Source organism: Syngnathus scovelli, chromosome 5, assembly GCF_024217435.2.
Source record: "Syngnathus scovelli strain Florida chromosome 5, RoL_Ssco_1.2, whole genome shotgun sequence".
NCBI lineage: Eukaryota > Metazoa > Chordata > Actinopteri > Syngnathiformes > Syngnathidae > Syngnathus > Syngnathus scovelli.
In genome coordinates this window covers 2,281,758-2,300,215 of record NC_090851.1, presented here as the reverse complement: position 1 = coordinate 2,300,215, position 18,458 = coordinate 2,281,758, and the positions used below count along the sequence as shown (strand labels likewise).

General features: G+C 47.9%; 2 protein-coding genes across 3 annotated transcripts in view; one reads left to right on the top strand and one right to left on the bottom strand.

Moving 5' to 3' along the window:
- Window positions 1-46: 46 nt before the first annotated feature.
- On the bottom strand, window positions 47-18,316 carry frem3 (Fras1 related extracellular matrix 3). The gene is made up of 24 exons (XM_049719338.2): window positions 13,170-18,316; window positions 12,887-12,976; window positions 9,031-9,177; window positions 8,691-8,921; window positions 8,499-8,624; window positions 8,111-8,362; window positions 6,774-6,923; window positions 6,494-6,703; window positions 6,198-6,395; window positions 5,877-6,041; window positions 5,617-5,799; window positions 5,405-5,535; window positions 4,892-5,050; window positions 4,512-4,815; window positions 4,306-4,437; window positions 3,870-4,201; window positions 3,587-3,779; window positions 3,406-3,510; window positions 3,038-3,165; window positions 2,834-2,968; window positions 2,064-2,190; window positions 1,797-1,984; window positions 1,572-1,718; window positions 47-1,497 (listed from the first exon to the last, which is right to left on the bottom strand). The coding sequence occupies exons 1-24, from the start codon at window positions 18,163-18,165 to the stop codon at window positions 970-972; spliced, it is 9,357 nt and encodes a 3,118-aa protein (XP_049575295.1). The 5' UTR covers window positions 18,166-18,316; the 3' UTR covers window positions 47-969.
- Window positions 5,911-18,458, top strand: part of hhip (hedgehog interacting protein) — a 61,737-nt gene continuing 49,189 nt past the window's right edge. For both annotated transcript variants that reach the window (XM_049719343.1, XM_049719344.1), the window contains exon 1: window positions 5,911-6,051. The gene's annotated coding sequence lies outside the window, so the exon portion shown is untranslated. The remainder of the gene's footprint in view (window positions 6,052-18,458) is intronic.

Here is an 18,458-nt window from a genome sequence, read left to right as displayed (position 1 = left end):
ATAAGAAGAAGAAACAATGTCATTTCAATATGGCACATTGAGATGCTTTAGCTTCTGGCTTCAACCACAATCCCAACAATTTTATTCAAAAATATGAATTTCTCCATTTTGCAAAAAGAAACTATGATATCTACAAACGTTGACTGAGTGTGTGTGGTGACAAAACAATCATCGATCACATTAACATTCCTTTTCCAATAACATTCATTCCAAGTCAATGAGACACAAATGGCATAATAATAAACATAAAAAAAAACAGTTATGTAGGAAATTTGTCATGTCATGAAAATAATGGCTGCCTGAGCTGCTTACGTACACTTAGCATTTTTTTTTTTTCCTTTCATGCAATTGCAAACAAGATAAAAGGGGAGGGGGCTTTTTTTTAAGTTAATCAGCTAAAAAGGGTCAACCGCGGTCACCCATGATTCCACGACAGTATATCCAAGGGTGGGGAACCTTCTGCCCCATAATTGGGCCTTCAGCAAATGTTAACCCAAAAATGCTCAACATTATGTACAGTGACCATCCTTTTCACTATTTTGCCTATTTGCGTCTGTCTGCGTATTTTTTTGCTTACCCTATGAAGCTGCTAGATGATAACAAAGCCTTGGATGATAAAAAAAGTAAATAGAAGTGATACATCTTCACTGACTTGAAGATCTTTGTATGTCGGTGAGGATCTCCAGTATTTTTATCCTGGGTTGCTAGCAAAAGTTTTTACCACATATGTGCTTTAAAATGAATTTCAAATAATGATATTTTGGGATGCTAACTTACTTAACTTTTAATAAAACCAGCGTCAACCTGACCCAACCTTGAGGTCTAAACCAGGGCCTCAGAAAAGTGGTTCTGTTACTGTTTTCTGTTTTAGGAAATGAAGTTGGGAAATGAAGGCACATTGGTGGAAGAGACTACTTTAGTCAATGGGGGGGGGGGGGGGGGGGGGGGTAACGTTGGCTGGGGCTTCCACTAGACCTCGGAACTATCCGAGCCGCCCCACATCCTGGTGGGCCCTCGGATGTAGGCGGCGGATGACGAGCTGGCGTAGGGCGGGAACTGGCTCTTTTCCTTCTTTTTGCGCCATAAAAGGAACACCACGACGGTGGCGATCAAACACGCCAGGAGGATCAGACCCACCAGGCCCACGATCATGGGCAGGGTGGAGCTGTCCGGAGCCTCCCCGCTGGAGCTCCCCACCGAGGGGCGCTCGAAAGCATACTCCCGCTCCAAGCTCGGGGACCAGGGTTGACGCTGGCTGACCACCACGCGGTCACCTCGATCCAGGGCGATGTGTTGGAGGTTAGTGCCACGGTTGTTGTCGGCGCCGATGTCCTCGGTGACTGCGGGGCTGGCGCGGCGCTGACGTTGGAGGGCGGCACCCAGGGCGGAAGACATGCTGTGGTGGAGGGAGTCCACGCTACGTTTGCCACGGTTGGCGTTCTCCCTGGATCGCACTGTGTAGATGGTGTGGATGTACCACTCTCGGCCTGCAGCTACCTGCATGTCACACAAACACGCTTGAATTGAACGTCCGCTTAGATGTCGATTTTCTACATCAGAACCATCCGAACCTGGAAGAGTGGACTTGAGGAGAGGGTGAAGCCATCAGATCCTGGTTGTTTGACTAAAGGCAGAGCTCCAGCCGTGTCTTGAGCCAATGTGGCCTCGAAAGCAACGTCACCAAATGCTGTCGCCTGAGTCTCAGGTTGGGCCTTGTCCTGAAAAACGACATGATGAAAAAGTTTCAGTTTGACCCTGATCAAGAAAGAGAACATTTAAGGAATCCAGGTCTTTACCAGGATCTTGAATCTGTAGAGCAGGGAAGGGGAATCAGCCAGGCAGCCGTATTCCTTATTGGTGGGGTTATATTTGGGAACGTAGCCGTCAGCTCCGGTGCACAAGAACACTTTCTCAATACTGCAAGAGAAAGAGTCTCCCAGGTTCTGCACCGGGTCCACCATCACGCGGCCGTAGATGAACGAGCCTGCAGAGACCAGAAATGTTTATTGTGGGCCTCATCAGTTGTAATGCTAGTTAAAATCCACTAGATGGGAGTGTTGTACCTTCTGAAAAGGCAACATCGGTGCCCTCCCCGAAGCCCATCGAACCGTCAGACAACCACAAGTTCTTCTTGGACAGGAGGAACATCTGCGTGTTGAGGCTGAACTCGGCCGCTACTGGGTCGCTCACCTCAAGAGGACAATCAAATTTTGCAATTCGCGTAAAGGGAAGCAAGGCTTCAAATAACTTGACTTCAATGACGTAATTTGAGGATTTAGCAAAGCTAAATTAAACACATATTTAGATCTACTGTAATGTCATTTTAAGAACATTCATTGTGGACTTTCGAAGATCAAAATCTAAATTTCACGACTGTATTGTGAAAATAAATAACACTAATGATATTATAATTAGCTAATTTACATGGTACTACTTTTTATAAACTCTTCCTAACGAGGCGTCACTCATTTCCGGTTTCCGGTCCTGCGTAAAGGTACGTGTGTTAAATGCTTCATTATTATGCGTATAATTTTCTCTCTAGACCGTTATCAAACTGTAAATTACTTTAATTATTATATTCCCATCTTTAATACAGTTCCAATCAGACTTTTGTATCAAGTGTACTCATTTAATTCCGGTGTTTCACGATGACTTAGCAATCTTAGCAATTAGCATGTCTTCGCCATCTTCTGTTGATTGCTCATCCCGTTGTTAGAACGATACTTTTAGCAAGTGTACCTTACTAGCTTACAAGCTATCTATATATTTTTTCACTTTTTTTATTTTGAGGTTCGAAATGATTGTACTAGGTTAGCAACATTTAGCAATTTACCTGCTGGAAGCGAATGTCCATATCAAAAGTCAGAGGCTCCCTCGGATGGCACACAGGAGGGTTGCTAAACTCTCCATTGGGGGATGCAATACAGGGGACCAGCTTCACTGTATACGTCCCAGAGTAATCCCGTACCTGAAGGATTTACAAAATTATTAGTATTTAACATTTGTGTTTTAGAATTCTAGTGTTTATTCAACTTACGGCAAAGTCGGAGACAAAACTCCACTGTTGCATGGGCTGGTTGTGGGTGGGCTCGGTCCTGACCAGAACCAAGGTGAACGTCAAGCCAGGGTGGTCGGCGCATATCACCATGGAAGACACGCCGGTCCCTAAAAAGTGGTCATGTATAGCATTAAAGCTCTCATATTTATAACCTGACCTTTTATATTGTCTTGGCCTTTTGGACTGTAAACGCCGGCTGACATTTGCTCGGCTGACACCTGGTACTTTCACGCCGGAAACCCCCCCTCTACTCTCCACAAATGTGGAACTCCAGAAATAACCCAAGGGAGGATGTTGGGTAATCCAATAGGAGACTGCATTTATAGGTCGACCACTTGATGTTTTACCTGGGTGAGTCATAACGAATTGTCCCCTGAAGCGAGCCTCAGTCTTGAAGTTGACCACCAGCCGGCCCTCATCGTTTATGCGCATGCTTGTCGGGTACATGGCTCCTGCAGATGTTTTAAATACAGTTTAAGCAAACACCGTGGAGGAAATGTCTAAGGGGGGGGCGACGTCAAAGCTTACCCTGCAGCTCCGACTCAGGCGGACTCCCGATGCCCTCCTGCCAGAGAATGGCTGTGTCATACACGAAGGTCAGCTTGAGCTCCGACTGGAGGTCAAAGTGCTGCCAGCCGCCCACGGCCACGGGGGAGTGGAAGACGTAGGACACAAAGAGGGGCACGCGTAGGGTGACGTAGGACTGGACCAAGTTGAGGACCTTGGAAAACAGAATTTTGTCCAGCTCAAAATAAACTGCAACCACTAAACGGTTTGAACAACATTCTGCTAATATTTTTTTTTTTCATACCTGTCCATCAGTGCCTATGGAGCCACCGCAATCATTCAACAACTCTGACATGTCGTAGTAACTGGTGAATTCCCAGAGGCAGGCCTCCAAGTTGAGGTTCCGGTAGAAGCGTAGAGAGTTGGACGAGCGCATGGCGTTGCTGTACTGGTAAGGCGAGGTTTCGCCGATGATCTCGGGGTTTTTGGTTGCGTCGGTGATGAAGCCGTGGCCTGTCGGGATTTCGTTGAAATCCAGCAAATTGGAGCAGCGGTGGTTGCCCACGCGGGTGCCGTCGGGGCTTAGCGTGAGCTCGAAGTTGGACATCGGCCTTGTGGAGATGACCGGCAACATGCCTGTTGGAAATACAAATACTTGGTTAAATAAAGAAGATACCAATTCCGAGAACTTGGCAAAATAAAAAACACTTCTTCATTTATTCATCCATCTTTTCCCTCACCATCCATATGGGGCATGCTGATAGTCAGCTTGATGAGGTTGGGGAAGTCCGGGTCATCCGGACCCGTGTAGCGGATCTTTGCAGAGAAAGGTTCAGCTCCAACGGTGCCTTGGATCCGAGGTTGACACATCCCTGTAAAGACGTTAGGGTTGAGAAACTAGACGTCCTCCAAGCAGGCTTACGTTCTTCACATCTACAGTACTTACCTTCGTCTGTGCTGATCACAACGATGGGACTGGAAAGTTCTAAACCGGCATCCCCGTTGGCATTGAAGGCCCTGGCGGCGCACTGGATTCTGGACCCGGCTTGGAAGTAAATGGAATCCAAGGTGATGGATTTGGTGTTGGTAAAGAAGGTGTTGGTGTCCACCTCCCTCATGGGGCTGGTCACGCCATCGGACCCGGTCGGGGCGCTGACCAGCCAGCGGTACTGGGTGAGAGTATCGTTGATGCTCTCCGCTGAGCAGATGGATCCGGTTTTGTCAAAGTCGTCATATTTGGGGTTGCAGGCCTTGAAAACAGGAAAACAAGTCATGCTAACAATCTAGCAGCATAGCATCCTGAAACAAAACAGGCGTCATACTTACCGTCACACACACTACTGGGTAGCCATTGATGGGGTTAGGGTTGTCTTTGGTTTTGGACGTATCGTCGTACATAAACAGAGAAACCACATGCGGCACCGCCGGGAAAGTGACGTCCGCCACGCTGTCCATCTCCTCGATGTACACGATGGCTTTGTTCATCTAGCCAGAGAAGGCAAAGTTGTCAAAATAAATACTCGTAACTCTGAATTATTTTTTTTATTGGATGTTTGGACTCTCTATTTACTGTGTATTATATAATTGTGGCTCCAGATGTTTTTGTTTTTTTTTATAAAGACTATGTAGGCCAGAATGGAACGTGGATCACAATTTAGTTGGGCTATTTCTCCGCGGTGGCTTACATTCTGTTTTTAGCTCCATCTAATGTTAACCCCCCTGCCCCACCTCCTGTCTCATTCCAAAGCCTTTTTATAAGGTATAGCGGTTCAGGCGCGCTGACAGCAATGCCAGCTGTTGCCGGGTTATTTTCGTGCGTTTGTAGCTATGCGCCGTCACCTGTATCTCTGCCACCATGTTGTCATCGGGCTTCATGTGCACCGTGAAGGCTTCCCTCATCTCTCGTTGGCCGTCGTAAAGAATCTCGATCTCCACGAAATGCTCCGTGTCGCCCTCCTTGAACTCCACGTCTATGGAATATAATGTCAGCTTTCATCACCCGTTGACTCGTGTTAAAAGTTTGCTAGCACCGGCAAGTTGGGTGCGTTCACCTTCTGACAGAGGGTTGTAGTCTTCCCCGGAGGTTGCCGACCCGTCCTTGGTGTGCACCCTCACCACGGACAACTTGGAAGTGTCGCCGGTTCGCAAGATGGGGATCTTGACAAGGGTCATGCCGCCTTTCACCTGCGGTTCTCGCACGCTGTACTTAATCTCAGAGAATCGAATGATGGGCTCTAAAACAAGACGTAGAGAATGAAACCAGTGAGCTCACCTGTTAAACGATTTGTTCCTAATGTTTTTGGTGACCTACTGTCTTTGTTGTCCGTGACTCTAATCAGAGCTTCCTTCTGCTCGCCGATCGAGGCTCCATACGGCGACTTGCTCTTGGGCGTTCCGAGGACCAGGCGAAACTCCTCATCCTCCTCATGGACCAAGTCGTCTTCCAGCTTGACCACGCAAGGCTTCTCCGTCTCACCTATGAGAAGGTAGGAAATGGAATCATTGTCCTATATGTTGCCAATGGAATTTGAAGCAATAGGCTTGACTCGTATTCTGTCTGAACGGGTGGTCAAAGTAGTTGCTTGGAACTCAAGATGTGAGCTCGTGAAAATATTGTAGGACATTTCCTCACCTGGTAGGAAGGTGATAATGGAGTCATTGGTATTGGGTCTCTCGCTGTAGTCCATCATCACCTGGGCGGTACCCTGCCGAGTGTAGCAGCGTACCGTGGACCAGATACCGACGTCTCCACTGCGGTACACTATCGCCTTGACCTCCCCGTCGGCCTCGTCCACCTTGTAGCTACCCTCCTTGAACTGAACCTTTGGTACTGTAACGACAGTAAGGTTGTCACTGTAAGGTCATACCGGGATACCGCCAGGAGACTCGAGTCATAAGTTGCCAAGATTAAACATATGAAAGACTTGCCGTCCGTGATGGTATCGTTGATGGTGATGGTGGTCTCGCTGGGTTCCCCCAGCACGGCATTCATGGGCATTCTTAACACCAGATCGAAGGTCTCCGGTCCTTCCAGCTCAGGCTGACCCAGGTCGTCCAGGATGGTCACCCTGAACGTCTGCATGGTCACCCCGGGGGCAAAGTCCAGGTTGCGACTGATCCCCACATAGTCCAATCCGGCTGCGTGAATTATAAATATGAGTGTTGTCATGATAACGCGAGATCCCAAAGTGTGGTAGTAAACGTTAACCTTCCGCCGAGACGGGTTCGCTCTTCCTGGAGCGAACGGTCACGGTTGCCGTCTTGGAGAGATCGGTTCCCGTCCTCCACACCTTCACTTCCACATAACCTGAACTCTCATCCACCATGTACTCGGGCTCGCCAAAGTATAGAGACGGTTCTGCAGGAACAGGAAATAGTAGGGTACCAATGTGATAATGGGTTTAGATTTTTCATTCGTTTTTATTTTGTTTTGACAAAGTTGCAAGTTTCGAAAAGTAAGGTAGTCTTTAAGGGTCAAAAAGACAATTTTGCAAATCCCCCACTTGTGAAATTTGAATTTGTTAGTCAGTAGAGCATCGTTGCAGCTGTCACCTGGTTGTAAAAACAACAATAGTCGTTGGTAAAGTGGTTTTCATTCCACACAGGAAGTCCGAATTCACGTACTCCTGTAAAGATTTTCCCGTTACACCTGTAGCGAGTGTACTTCACACATGGCCGAACGCCATTCATCCTGCTTTTCGATGATGGAGTAGCTAATTAGCGACATGGAGCGGGGGAGGGAGCCATGGAATTCCAACTCCAGGAACATCCATTTATCTCTCATCACTTGCGTATAAAGAAAAAGTTCTTCGCACTAACAATGTTCTCGAGAGATCCGCCGATAACCCTTCACCGCAGGGGAGTGAAGTTGAACAGTTTCAAGAGTTCAAAGAAAAGTTTGTTGTTGTTTTAAAATGAAAGTATTCTCTTAATAATTCTGTCTGGGGAATTTATACAGAAAGTTCCGTTGTACGGGCAAAAACGATGCCCCATGCGTTCCCCTCAGCTCCTCTCAGTGCCGATGAGTTCACCCGAGCAGGAGGCGGCGCTCGCGTTTGAGTTACTAAGCCGACATGAGCACGTGTCTATTCTTATCCTGTTCCTGCACACTGAACGTGCATGCGAGAAAGCGCTAGTTGGGAAATAGCGCCATTAGGGAATGGAAATAATCCGGGGTTTGCGGACGCCGCCTGAGCATCTTTTGGTTTCATTGATCGCGTCTGGATCCCGAAATAGCAAAATGGGAGCTTCGTAGGATCACAGGTGGCCGCCATACTGAGTTATTGTCACGCTAGAGCGGCATAGTGTGAAGTCATTTGTCATATGGCTGTATCGAAATAACGTGGATTATATCTAATCTTTATCCCATTATACAGTTTCAAAGAAAACCATAACTGGATATCGAAATTTGAGTGGTTAACCTTGAGAATAAGCTTAACGAGCAATTTTTTGGCTCTTGGGGGCTGAGCTAGACATAATGCTGTTTGTTGATTGGGTGACAGAGAATTTTCATTTTATTTAAAACGTTCCGATGCCAACGCTTACCGTCATCGCTGTCTGCCAAGATGGTGACCTTGGCGGTGGGGAAGGAGGCACCCACCCGGCCCCCCATGGGCATGCTGAGGGTGACGTTGAAGCTCTCCTCGTCCTCGTACAGCGAGTCGTCGATGATGATGATGCGACAGGGCTTCTCGCGCTCGTCCTTGTCGAAACGCAGCACGCTCGTGTGGTCCTCTGCACGCGTGAGGTAGTCCGAGTAGGACAGCACGGAGGTGGGGATGGTGCCTGTAGCTGAACCTGGACGGGAAGATGAATGATCAAATATTATTTAATTGTTATTTGATATATATGGCACACCTGCAGATTGGGAAATAAAGTTATGGAGTCTCCAAAAAAAAGTTGTAGAATTAAAGTCAAATCCTACGAGAATTACCTTGGTGAGTAGAGCAGATGACCATGAGTTCCTGGCTGGCGTCCCCGGACCGTCGGACGGGCACCTCCAGCTCTCCGATGTCCTCCTCAATTTTGTACTCGGCTTGAGGGATGAACACGGTCGACTCTGTTTTTGCAAGAGCAAACAATTAGCAATTCCGTGGACGGGTTTAATGTATCTCTGCTATATTACCATCTCCCGGGTCCACGATCTCCACGGTGGCGACGTCTGGGAACTCCAGTACAGCCATGACTGGGTCGGAGAGCTGGATCTGGAAGGTTTCTGAGGTTTCGAACTCCTGGTCGGTGAAGATCTTCACCTTCCAGGATGCTGTGGTCTGGCCAGGGTTGAACTGGACCTGCTTCTGGGATTTGCCCCGAAAGTCTTTGTCCTTCTTGGCCGTGTCGTCCTTGGTGGCGATACCTGCGGGGGAAGGATTTGAGAGTCATTAATAGTTTTTTAGTTTACAGAATTTATATTACAACAGGATTCTCCAACTATTTCAACTGGATTCTTTATTGGTGAAACTCACTGACAAACGACGTCTCCCCCAAGTATCCTCGACGTTTGAGCGTCACCTCCAGGAACTTGGCGTCCTCGTCCACCAGATAGTACTCCCTCTCCAGGGAGATCCAGGCCCAGTTGAGGCGAAACGGCTGAGGCTTCAGTTTGTTCCCGCCTGTAGAATCAAAAACCCCTCTTAGCCAACATGCTAGGCTACTTTGGCAACAAGTTTTAAAAGGGCGTTTTGTGATGGTGAAATGATCATTAATTAATTTCCTTATATGGTCAAAGAACAGACCTTCCGTCCATGTTATAAAAAGTTTGGGCATCATGATCTTCTGGTGTGCATGCCTTGGCCACCAGGGGCAGTATAGCATACAGAAATTCTTCTCACAATAATCTCACCAAACTTTGTCAATATATATTTTTTTGACTTGTAGTTTTAGCTACAGCTACAGGGTTTAGTTTTTCAAGGGAAAACACCTGAAACTATGTCACGACTCGGGGAGGTAATCCCTTACAACCAGTGACCGAGAGGCTGGGTGATGTTGAAGATTATTCGCCCTGCTGCATGAAAAAAACTCAGTGAGATAACTAGCCGGGTGACTCTCGACTTTTGATGTGAAATGGGTCACGGTCAGAGGTGTCTTTGGTTCCGCGAGGTTAGGTGGGTGGGGGGGGTCGTCTCACTTTAGTTACGCATCACTGCTCACACTGACAACGGACCTGTTGAACCAGCCAAAGACTCAGGACCAACACTTAGACTCATTTTTGGTCAGTCTACCCCACACAGTTTTTGTTTTTAACAAACTTTAGGAAAACTTTTGTCAATGAAGTTGCAACAAAATAAGCCATAGATTTACTGTATGGAGTACCGTAGAAAGAATATGAGGAGAAAATAGTCGTGATAGTAATAAAAATGTTTTGCAATAAAAAAGTTGGTCATCGTTGCGCCAACTTCACACAGTGGGGGGGAAAAAAAGTTTTCTCAAGCGTAGACCCGCATCGGCAATGAAGGAGGCCACAGCCATTCTACCATGTGACGACAGAGCAGACCAAAACACTGCAGGGACAGCTGTACCCAAAACCCCCTGAGCAGTGTGGGTGGGCCACGATTTGTTTAAGGGGTCGGGGGGGGACTCAGGAGGAGGTCCCCTCTGTTTCCCGTGACTTCTTTTGTGGCGTTTCGCAACACCCCTGAGTTGGAGCTGATCATCCCGGTGACAGAATTCCCACCAGGGTATTGTGCTAATTAGTTAGCTTCCTATGTTGCTATTAGCCATGCTAGTATAGTGCGAATTTGTTTAAGGTTAAATTGTGATACATTGTTGCTTTAACACTAATAAAATATGAAAGATGCCCTGGCTGGCCCACCAATATTTTCCTTAAAGCATTTTTATGTCTTCATCTATCCTCATTAAATACCACTGTAGTCGTATTATTTCGAGGTCATGTTACGGTTCTGTTCTTTAATTACAAGTGTCTCGCGTTTCCGTATACATGACAGTTTCCCTGCAGCCAGGCGCATTCTTAGATCTCCACCACTATATATTGCCACCACAGTATAGCTTGCAGGGGGACATTGAGGTCAGGGAGAGCTCTGATGTACAGCAACAAGTGAGGCAGGAACAAGAACGCCTCACCTGCTAGATTTTTGGGTTAAAAAAAATTGCATCTTCCTATTCCTTTTCCTAATGACTTTCTATCCAAGGGTACAATGCTCCTAGACCTTCCTAAGTAATCTAGTCATCAATTTTTTTTCATTATGCAGCACCCATGGTTATGGCCCACAAACTCTGCCTAGCAACAAGTGAGCATATCAGCTCGGAACAAATATTTATTGATTTACTGTACTAATTATAAGTCGCTTACATATATACAGTAAATAACAGAGGATGATTATCAAGGAAATGCGACTTATGCGATTCAAGTGTGGCGTCTCAGTGACAAGTTGGCCGGGCCACGCGCCACATGGGCAGATAAGAATAACCCGGAGGGCATTCATCGCGACGCCTCACCGTCCGTAAATCAGGCCCGCGGAGAGGAAGGATGAAAGTTGAGCGTAACGAGAGGTAAGAAAAGGTGAAGAAATTATGATGAAGTACAAGAAGAACAACGATGGCCCCGAGGGGATCTTAGGAGAGAGTGACTTTTGGGGAAGGGGGCGAGCTAATAGGGAGTAGGGTGGGGGCGATTGGGTGGGGGTGTGCTGAGGGTCTTTGAAAGGGGATCCCCTCACTCAACTTCCTTGCTCTGTCTGAGGCCCCCAGAGTCGCGCAGGAAGTGCATTCCTATACAGGTTTTTGGTGATCACATGACACCCATCCCCGGACCCCTCTGAACCTCCCTGAACCCTCTGCAGAACCAAACCCGAGCAAGGCCATAACACTAGCACAGGAAAATGACATCTAATATCTCAAGAGCTGGATCAAATACCTTACATATATTTTTAAAAAGTCATAAAATAAAAAAAATATAAAAATAATATATAAAATGTATTATTGGGGACTAAGACACATACTGTTATATTAATACTAAAATAAAAAAAATAAAAAAACAATTTTAGCTAAAAATCAACTGAATTAAACTCTAACAAATCATAGCGCCCCAATGATTTTTCTGTGGGCCATAAATCTGTGGCTAGCTTTGTTGCTATGGTGAACAAGCATATATCCAGTTATGCATGTAGGTCAGGGACCCGAAGACATGATCCACTCCCCAGCTTGAAAATTGCAAGGGGATGGAAATGTCTCAACATGTCAGAAGGTAAGGAAGACTTTGAGCCTTTGGCACTTTGCTCGCCTCACATAGGATGGACGATGCTACACTTTGTATTTGCAACGATTTACGACTTTTGTGGTACACTTTGCCGAAGGGGATTACGCCCACACGCATCTCCGCCCTAATAAAAATACCTCACTTAATAGTCAGAAGGTATCGACATGATTGACGAGGGATTGTGTTTATCAAAGTTAATGTTACACCAATTACATTCTAGCATGGCAATTCTGACTCTTTCAACTATGTTGGGGACTTTATCTACGTTTCCCATCTTTGGAGCTCGGAGCTGACCATCGGCGTGTCCGTTCATGTCCAAAATACCTTCAACCCTTTTTATCTTCCATCTGCCGGATGTTTGTGTTTTTGTGTCAAGGTGTCCAATTATCCAGGTCTTCATTATTTTGTCACAATGGCTGCTGTAAGTGAAAATTAGCCATGGAGCTAATGGTATAGCAATTAGCGTTAGACCTTAATTCAAAAGAAAATGAATCAATAGTTGGACCCAAATCGTGCAAAATTCAACTTTCCCGACAGCACAGGTCTGAATTGTTTCGTATTGGCTAGCTGTAGCTAAACTAGCGACTGCCACCTGTCACTTTTTTAATGCCCAGTCTGTGCTATATATATATATATAGTATCTATATAATTTATGTATGGTTATTGATGCCATTTTGAAGGCTTGAATTACAATCGAGAGGATACTATGACCTGTAAAGTCATCGTGCTTCATTTGAATCAAACATGTAAATATATTTGTCTGCTTAGTTCTACTTTTAATCCAAAATGAGAGAATTTGATGAATTCTAGAGTGCCCCAACTTTGTCGGAACGTCCAAGTGGATGGATGCAGGGCTTAAAAATTCGTGATGAAATTCTAAAGCCCCTCTACTGTCCCTCAGTCGCTGTCACTTTTTTAGCTCGTGGCCTTTTGACCCCAAGTCCCAACCCGATGTCCTTTAAACCCGCCTCCAGCGAGCCTGAAAGTAAGACGGCGGTTCTATATCGGGTGTCAGTCACGGCCAACTGCCTTAAGTCTTTGTGATGCAAACACTTTGGTCAGACAAAAAAAAAAAAACATTTAGAGGTAATGATTGAAATTCTTACCGTTGTCCTCAATGGTGAAGTAGAAGATGTCGCTGGTGGCGTTGGTTCCATCCAATAGGACGTAGCTGATCTTCATGTCGTTGATGTCGGCTGGTGGCGGCACACGGAGGTTAGCGTGTCAAGAGAAATACAAAATGTCACAGAAGAAGAATATGTAGGCCACATTCACCGGGTTTCAAATTACAGAGCCCCAAGCAGATCATTTGAAGATGGTTATCTTACCAGATCCATGGTCTGTGAAGAATTACTCTAAGAATTAATGGATGGTGGCTTGTGCTCATACCTTGCGTGAAGGTCATGATGCTGTCATTGCCCTTGGCGGAGTTCATGATGAAGCCGTGCTGGGGTGCCTCCGACACGATGTACTTGAGGACATCTTGCTGACTGTCGCGGTCCTCTGATCGCAGAGCCTTACTGGTGATCAGGAAGCCGACGTGGCCTGAAGGAAGTAGCCTGAGTGAGCCTGCCGCCTTGTTAACCACGATCTGCGGCACGCCGTTGTCCACCGTGTTGATGTGGATGGACATCATCTGCGGCTTGCGAGTCTCGTAAATGGTGTCGGGGAACACGTAGAAGTCCGTGTGGGTGCCGTCGGTGACTGTGAAGGAAAAACTATCCTCGTTGGTCTCTGTGCCGTCGTGCTTGTAGCTGACTAGGTTCTCGTTCAGGTCCTGTTTGGTGAATGATGTGATGGGTCGGGAGTTGTTCAAAAGCAACTGGCCGTGCACCGGCACCTGAGTCACAATGAAACGCAGCAGGTGGTCTGGCGTGTCACGATCCTCCACCGTCAGCTCAAATGGCGTGATGAGCTTGGTTTCACCTTCCTCCACAATTAGCTTGCTAATGGTCAAGACAGGCTTCTTGTTGTCCACGTCAGTAATGGACACCCGGAAAGTTCTAAACACCGGGTTGTAACCATCTGTCACCTCAAACTCAAAGCTGTCCATCTTGATCTCGTCGTCTGATGTATGGATGTAGTAGATCTTGTTGCCGGCGAGCTGCATTTGGGTGAACGCGGAAATGGGAACGCCGGGATAGTCCGTACACTCCAGGTGACCTCTGCTCGGAGCTCTCGTAATGCTAAAACTGAGAAACTCGTCGGGGCTGTTGATATCGCTGGTGCTGAGGAGATCGGTGGTTAGCGTAACCTTGCCACCTTCTTTGAGGGTCACGCCTTTGTTGATAACTTCTGGGAAGACCATGTCGATGCTTCCGATGCTAATGTAAAAGTAGCGATCAATAAGGGCGTTGATGCCGTCCGTGACGTCAAACTTAAGCAGGTCTCGGACTCCTTCCTGGCCAGTGTGCACGTACTGGATGAGCTGCTTGTCAACATCATCCTGCGTGAAGTTCATGCCGAAGGTGATGTTACCGAGTACGTCGCCAAACTTGCTAATGCGCTGAAGGTAGCCTTGACCCGGACCGTAGCGCAGGATGTACACCAGCGTGCTGTCTTCGGAGTCCAGATCGGTAGCCTTGAGAACCCGGTTGTTGATGACTTTAGTCTCGCCGATCTCAACCTCAAGTCCATCATTAATCGTCATCCTGGGTGTCTCATCGTCGACCGGAATGACCATGATGAGCACTTTCTTCTCCACCGAGTGTTTCCCATCCGAGAGCCGGATAACAAAGCTGTCCTCTTTGGTCTCGGAGTCGTCATGCTCGTAGACGATGTTTGAGGCCTCCTTGATCTGTTCCAAGTCGAACCTGTCCACCAGGATGGTGCCGGTGCTGAGCTGTTGGACTATGGTGCCGTGTGTGGGGTTTTTGACAATCTCAAAGTACAAGTCGTCATCGGGGATGTCGGCATCGGCTGCATTCAGGATGGGCGTGTCAATGACTAAACTCATGCCCTCCATCACTATGAACTCACGAATGAAGATTTCCGGCTTCTCATCGTTGGCTGGAATGATGATGATCGGAAAGAAGTGTCGTTCGGAGAAGTTGATGCCATCCGAGCAGCGGAAGGTGAAGCGATCCTCCACAGGTTCCACACCTTTATGAATGCTTTGGACATAGTAGATATGCCCGATGGCAACTTCTTTGATGTTAAAAGCAGTGATGGCCGTCCCCGCCCGGGATTTCTCCGAGCCGGGAGCTGGGGAGATATTCTCCACGTAACCGGATGAAGGCTGGACGATGATGGTGCAGAGGATGTCTTCGCTGTTTGTGTCGATGTCCTCTGCTTGGATTTGGTCCAGAGTGATTACGTTCTTCTCACCCTCCACCACCACAAACTGCCCCCCAACCCGAACAATCGGTGGGATGCTGTCAACAGGCAAGATGGTGACATGCACCGTCACTCCTTGGACCTTATTGCCACCGACCACCCACTGGTCGGACAAGTCGGACAGCGTGAGGTTGAAGGAGTCGTGGAGTTTGACCGGCCCGATTTCCCCTGAGGTGTGCACGTACAGCACGGCTCCGTTGATGATGTCGGCTTGTGTGAACCTCTCGGCGGGGGCTCCATTGACGAGGATTTCACCCAGCCTGGGTGGCTCCTCAACAATGAACATCAACATGAGGTCGTCGGTGTCTTCGTCACGACCCTGAATCACGTTGCTGGTGATTTCCGTGGCGCCGTTCTCCAGCACGTCCATGGACGCGGCCACCACGCCGGTGGGAAGCATGATAGTGGGGCTCTCGTCATCCACTGGGTCCACGGTGATCTTGATGTTGATGGGCACCTCATGGAAACCGTCGCTTACATCCAACTTGATGACGTCATTGATGGATTCCTCGCCGCTGTGGATGTAAGACATGCGGCCGTTCGCAATGTCTTGGAGCATAAACGTTTCGCCGGTTGACATATCGATGCCTAAATACTGCAGCTGTCCGTATTTAGGAACCTGGCTCAGCGTGAAAAAGATGTTTTCATCTTCTGTATCAGTGTCTGTCGCATGTAGATCGTGACTGGTGATGACGTAAGAACCGCTTTCCATGACACTGAACCCGGTGTTCGTAATAAGCGGAGGTTTGTTGTCAACCGGCTGCAGAAAAATGGTGAACAGTCCATCTGCTGTGTTTCCAGAAGTGTCCTCCACCATGAATGTAAACTGAACCACTTTGGGAGTGATGCCAAGCTCCTGGTCTGGGGGTTTGTACGCCACCTTGTGGTGGTTGACTTGGGCCTGCGTGAACTCTGTGATTACAACATCTGGATCGTCAGTCAGTACAATCTCACCCAAGAACACCGGGTTGTTCTCATCCGTGTCAGTCGGAGGCTTTGTGATGGTGTACTTTAAGTCTCGATCATCAGAGTCTAGATCGGTGTAGCATAAAAATAACTTCTTGAAGTACGTCAGTTCATACTCCTTGACCATCATGTGAAGGTTGATAACAGGACAGAGCTCCGGGGCCAAGTCATCGACAGGGTGGATTTTGACAGTGAACAACTGCTCACCGGACAGATTGGGCGGGTCATTATCATCCTGGACCCGGAACACGTACTGGTCGATGACGGTAGTGGTGCTGTGACTTCCAACATGGCGGTAGAATAGCTTCCCATCCATGATGTCCTGCTGAAACCATTCAGTCACCACCTGCTCAAACATCTCATCCGTCGGACTGAACTTCCACTGGGAGGGGTCGGAGGGGGGCTCCACTTGCCGCAGCAGGAACTCCCCCACATCAGAGTAAGGAGGCTCCAGGATGAACTTAATGGTGGAGTCTTCCGAGTCGATATCCGTGGCACTCAGGATGAACGGGGAAATCTGCATGACTTCATTCTTGAACAGCACCAGCCCAGTGTTTGCATTAATGATGGGCGGCTCGTCGTCAGTTGGCACGATCGTGATGGGAAACAAAAATTCAACTTCATTCTTCCCATCCGTCATTCGGAAAATGATGTTGTCGCTGTAGGTGTCGCTCCCGTCGTGCTGATACACTACGATACCGGCATCCAAATCAGCCGGCGTGAAAAATTTCCTGCGACCCCCAAGCACGCTCAGGTCACCGTGCCTCAGGCCGTCAATCACGGTAATCCTCACATCCTCGAGGTTATCTTCATCGCTGATCTCTAAATTCTGTGAGCTGGAAAGTGGTCTTGATTGCCCCTCAAACAAGAGCTGCCCCGTGTTTTTGGTGACCACAGGAGCCATGGTGTTCATGGGCTTCACAACAATCATAAACGCAAAGGTGTCAGACACGGCACCGTCCGTATCAACAATTTCAAACTCCAGCTGGAAGATCCGCTCGACTTCGGAGTCATCCGAAGGTGGTTTATAAGCTATTTTGAGATCTTTAATATCCCGCTGGTAGAAGGAGGTGATGGGCATGTTCTGGTCATCTGTACTGATGATGTAACCCTGCTCGGGGCCCAGCGGTGACGTGACGTTAAATATCAAATCGTCCGGGTCGGACTCCACATCTTCAGCGGCTAGCATGTCACCGGTGATGGCGGTCATCACAAACTGATCCACCTCCATCATCATCATGGAAACAAAGCTGGGTTTTGGCCCCGTGTTTTCTGCGCCCTCCCTGATCCGAACCATCATTTGGAAATGCTCTTGCATTATCGTGTTACCATCGTTGTCCTGCAACTCGACCACCATGGGAATGTAGTCTCTGTTTGGTGAATTGGTCTTAGCTGTGTGCTTGTAACGGATGCCCAGTTTCACAAATTCATCGCAGTCGACCATCTGCCCATTCTTGGGGTTATTAATAAGCGTGCCATACCTAGGGAGGCCTCCGGCGCCGACCAGCGTGGCGATCTTGCACTGCGTGACACCATCCTCGTAGGAAAACTCCAGCGCCTTCTTGTCGACGGGCCCGCTTTCGCCATTGAGCTTGTCCACGTTAATGGGCATATTCCTGGTAAGGACCTCCAGCTGCTGGAAAACAACCTCCACCTCCAACATAAAAGGGATCACCACCGTGTTGGTCTGGGAGTCATAGCGCAGCTGTAGCTTCACCCGGTCCGTACTGGGGCTCCGTGACCCAAAATGGGTGTATTTCACTTCGTCGGGCGCGAAGGAACACGGGAACTTCTTGGGGGTCAGCGTCCCCGGTCTCTGAGCTAATGGGTCATTGTCCAAAACGGTTATGTGGCAGCGATCTCCGGGCTGAACCTCTGTCACCAAATCATTCACGGGATCCAAAAAGACAGCTTTCCCCAATGGAACCCTGATCCCGTTGTTGGCGATGATGATGTTGTCTTCGTTAGGTCCGGATTTGTACTGGTAGAGGTGCGCTTGGTTAAAAGGCTGAGCCGAGGCAAGACACATGCCAAGTACAAACAGGAGGCACCTCCAATGTGAACTTTGCAGACTAGCTGCCATGTCCACTGCTTTGTTATTTCACTTAATATAGACAAAAAATTCCCCTCACAATTTCAACTACAAAAAAAAAGAAAATATAAAACCTTCTGGTCCTCTCTCTTCTGCTGCCGCGTCCTCACACAGACGCACAAGTGTGATGAGTGCTGCTGGGGCTGTGCAGGTAATAATGAAACTGTAGACAGGGACCCTCATTGGACCCTCCCCCCTGTCAGCACAGGGGAAGGGAGGGGGGGGGCTGTGGGAGAGTCTCCTACCCCCACAGCTAAATTAAGAAAGACCATTGGAGGAGGTTG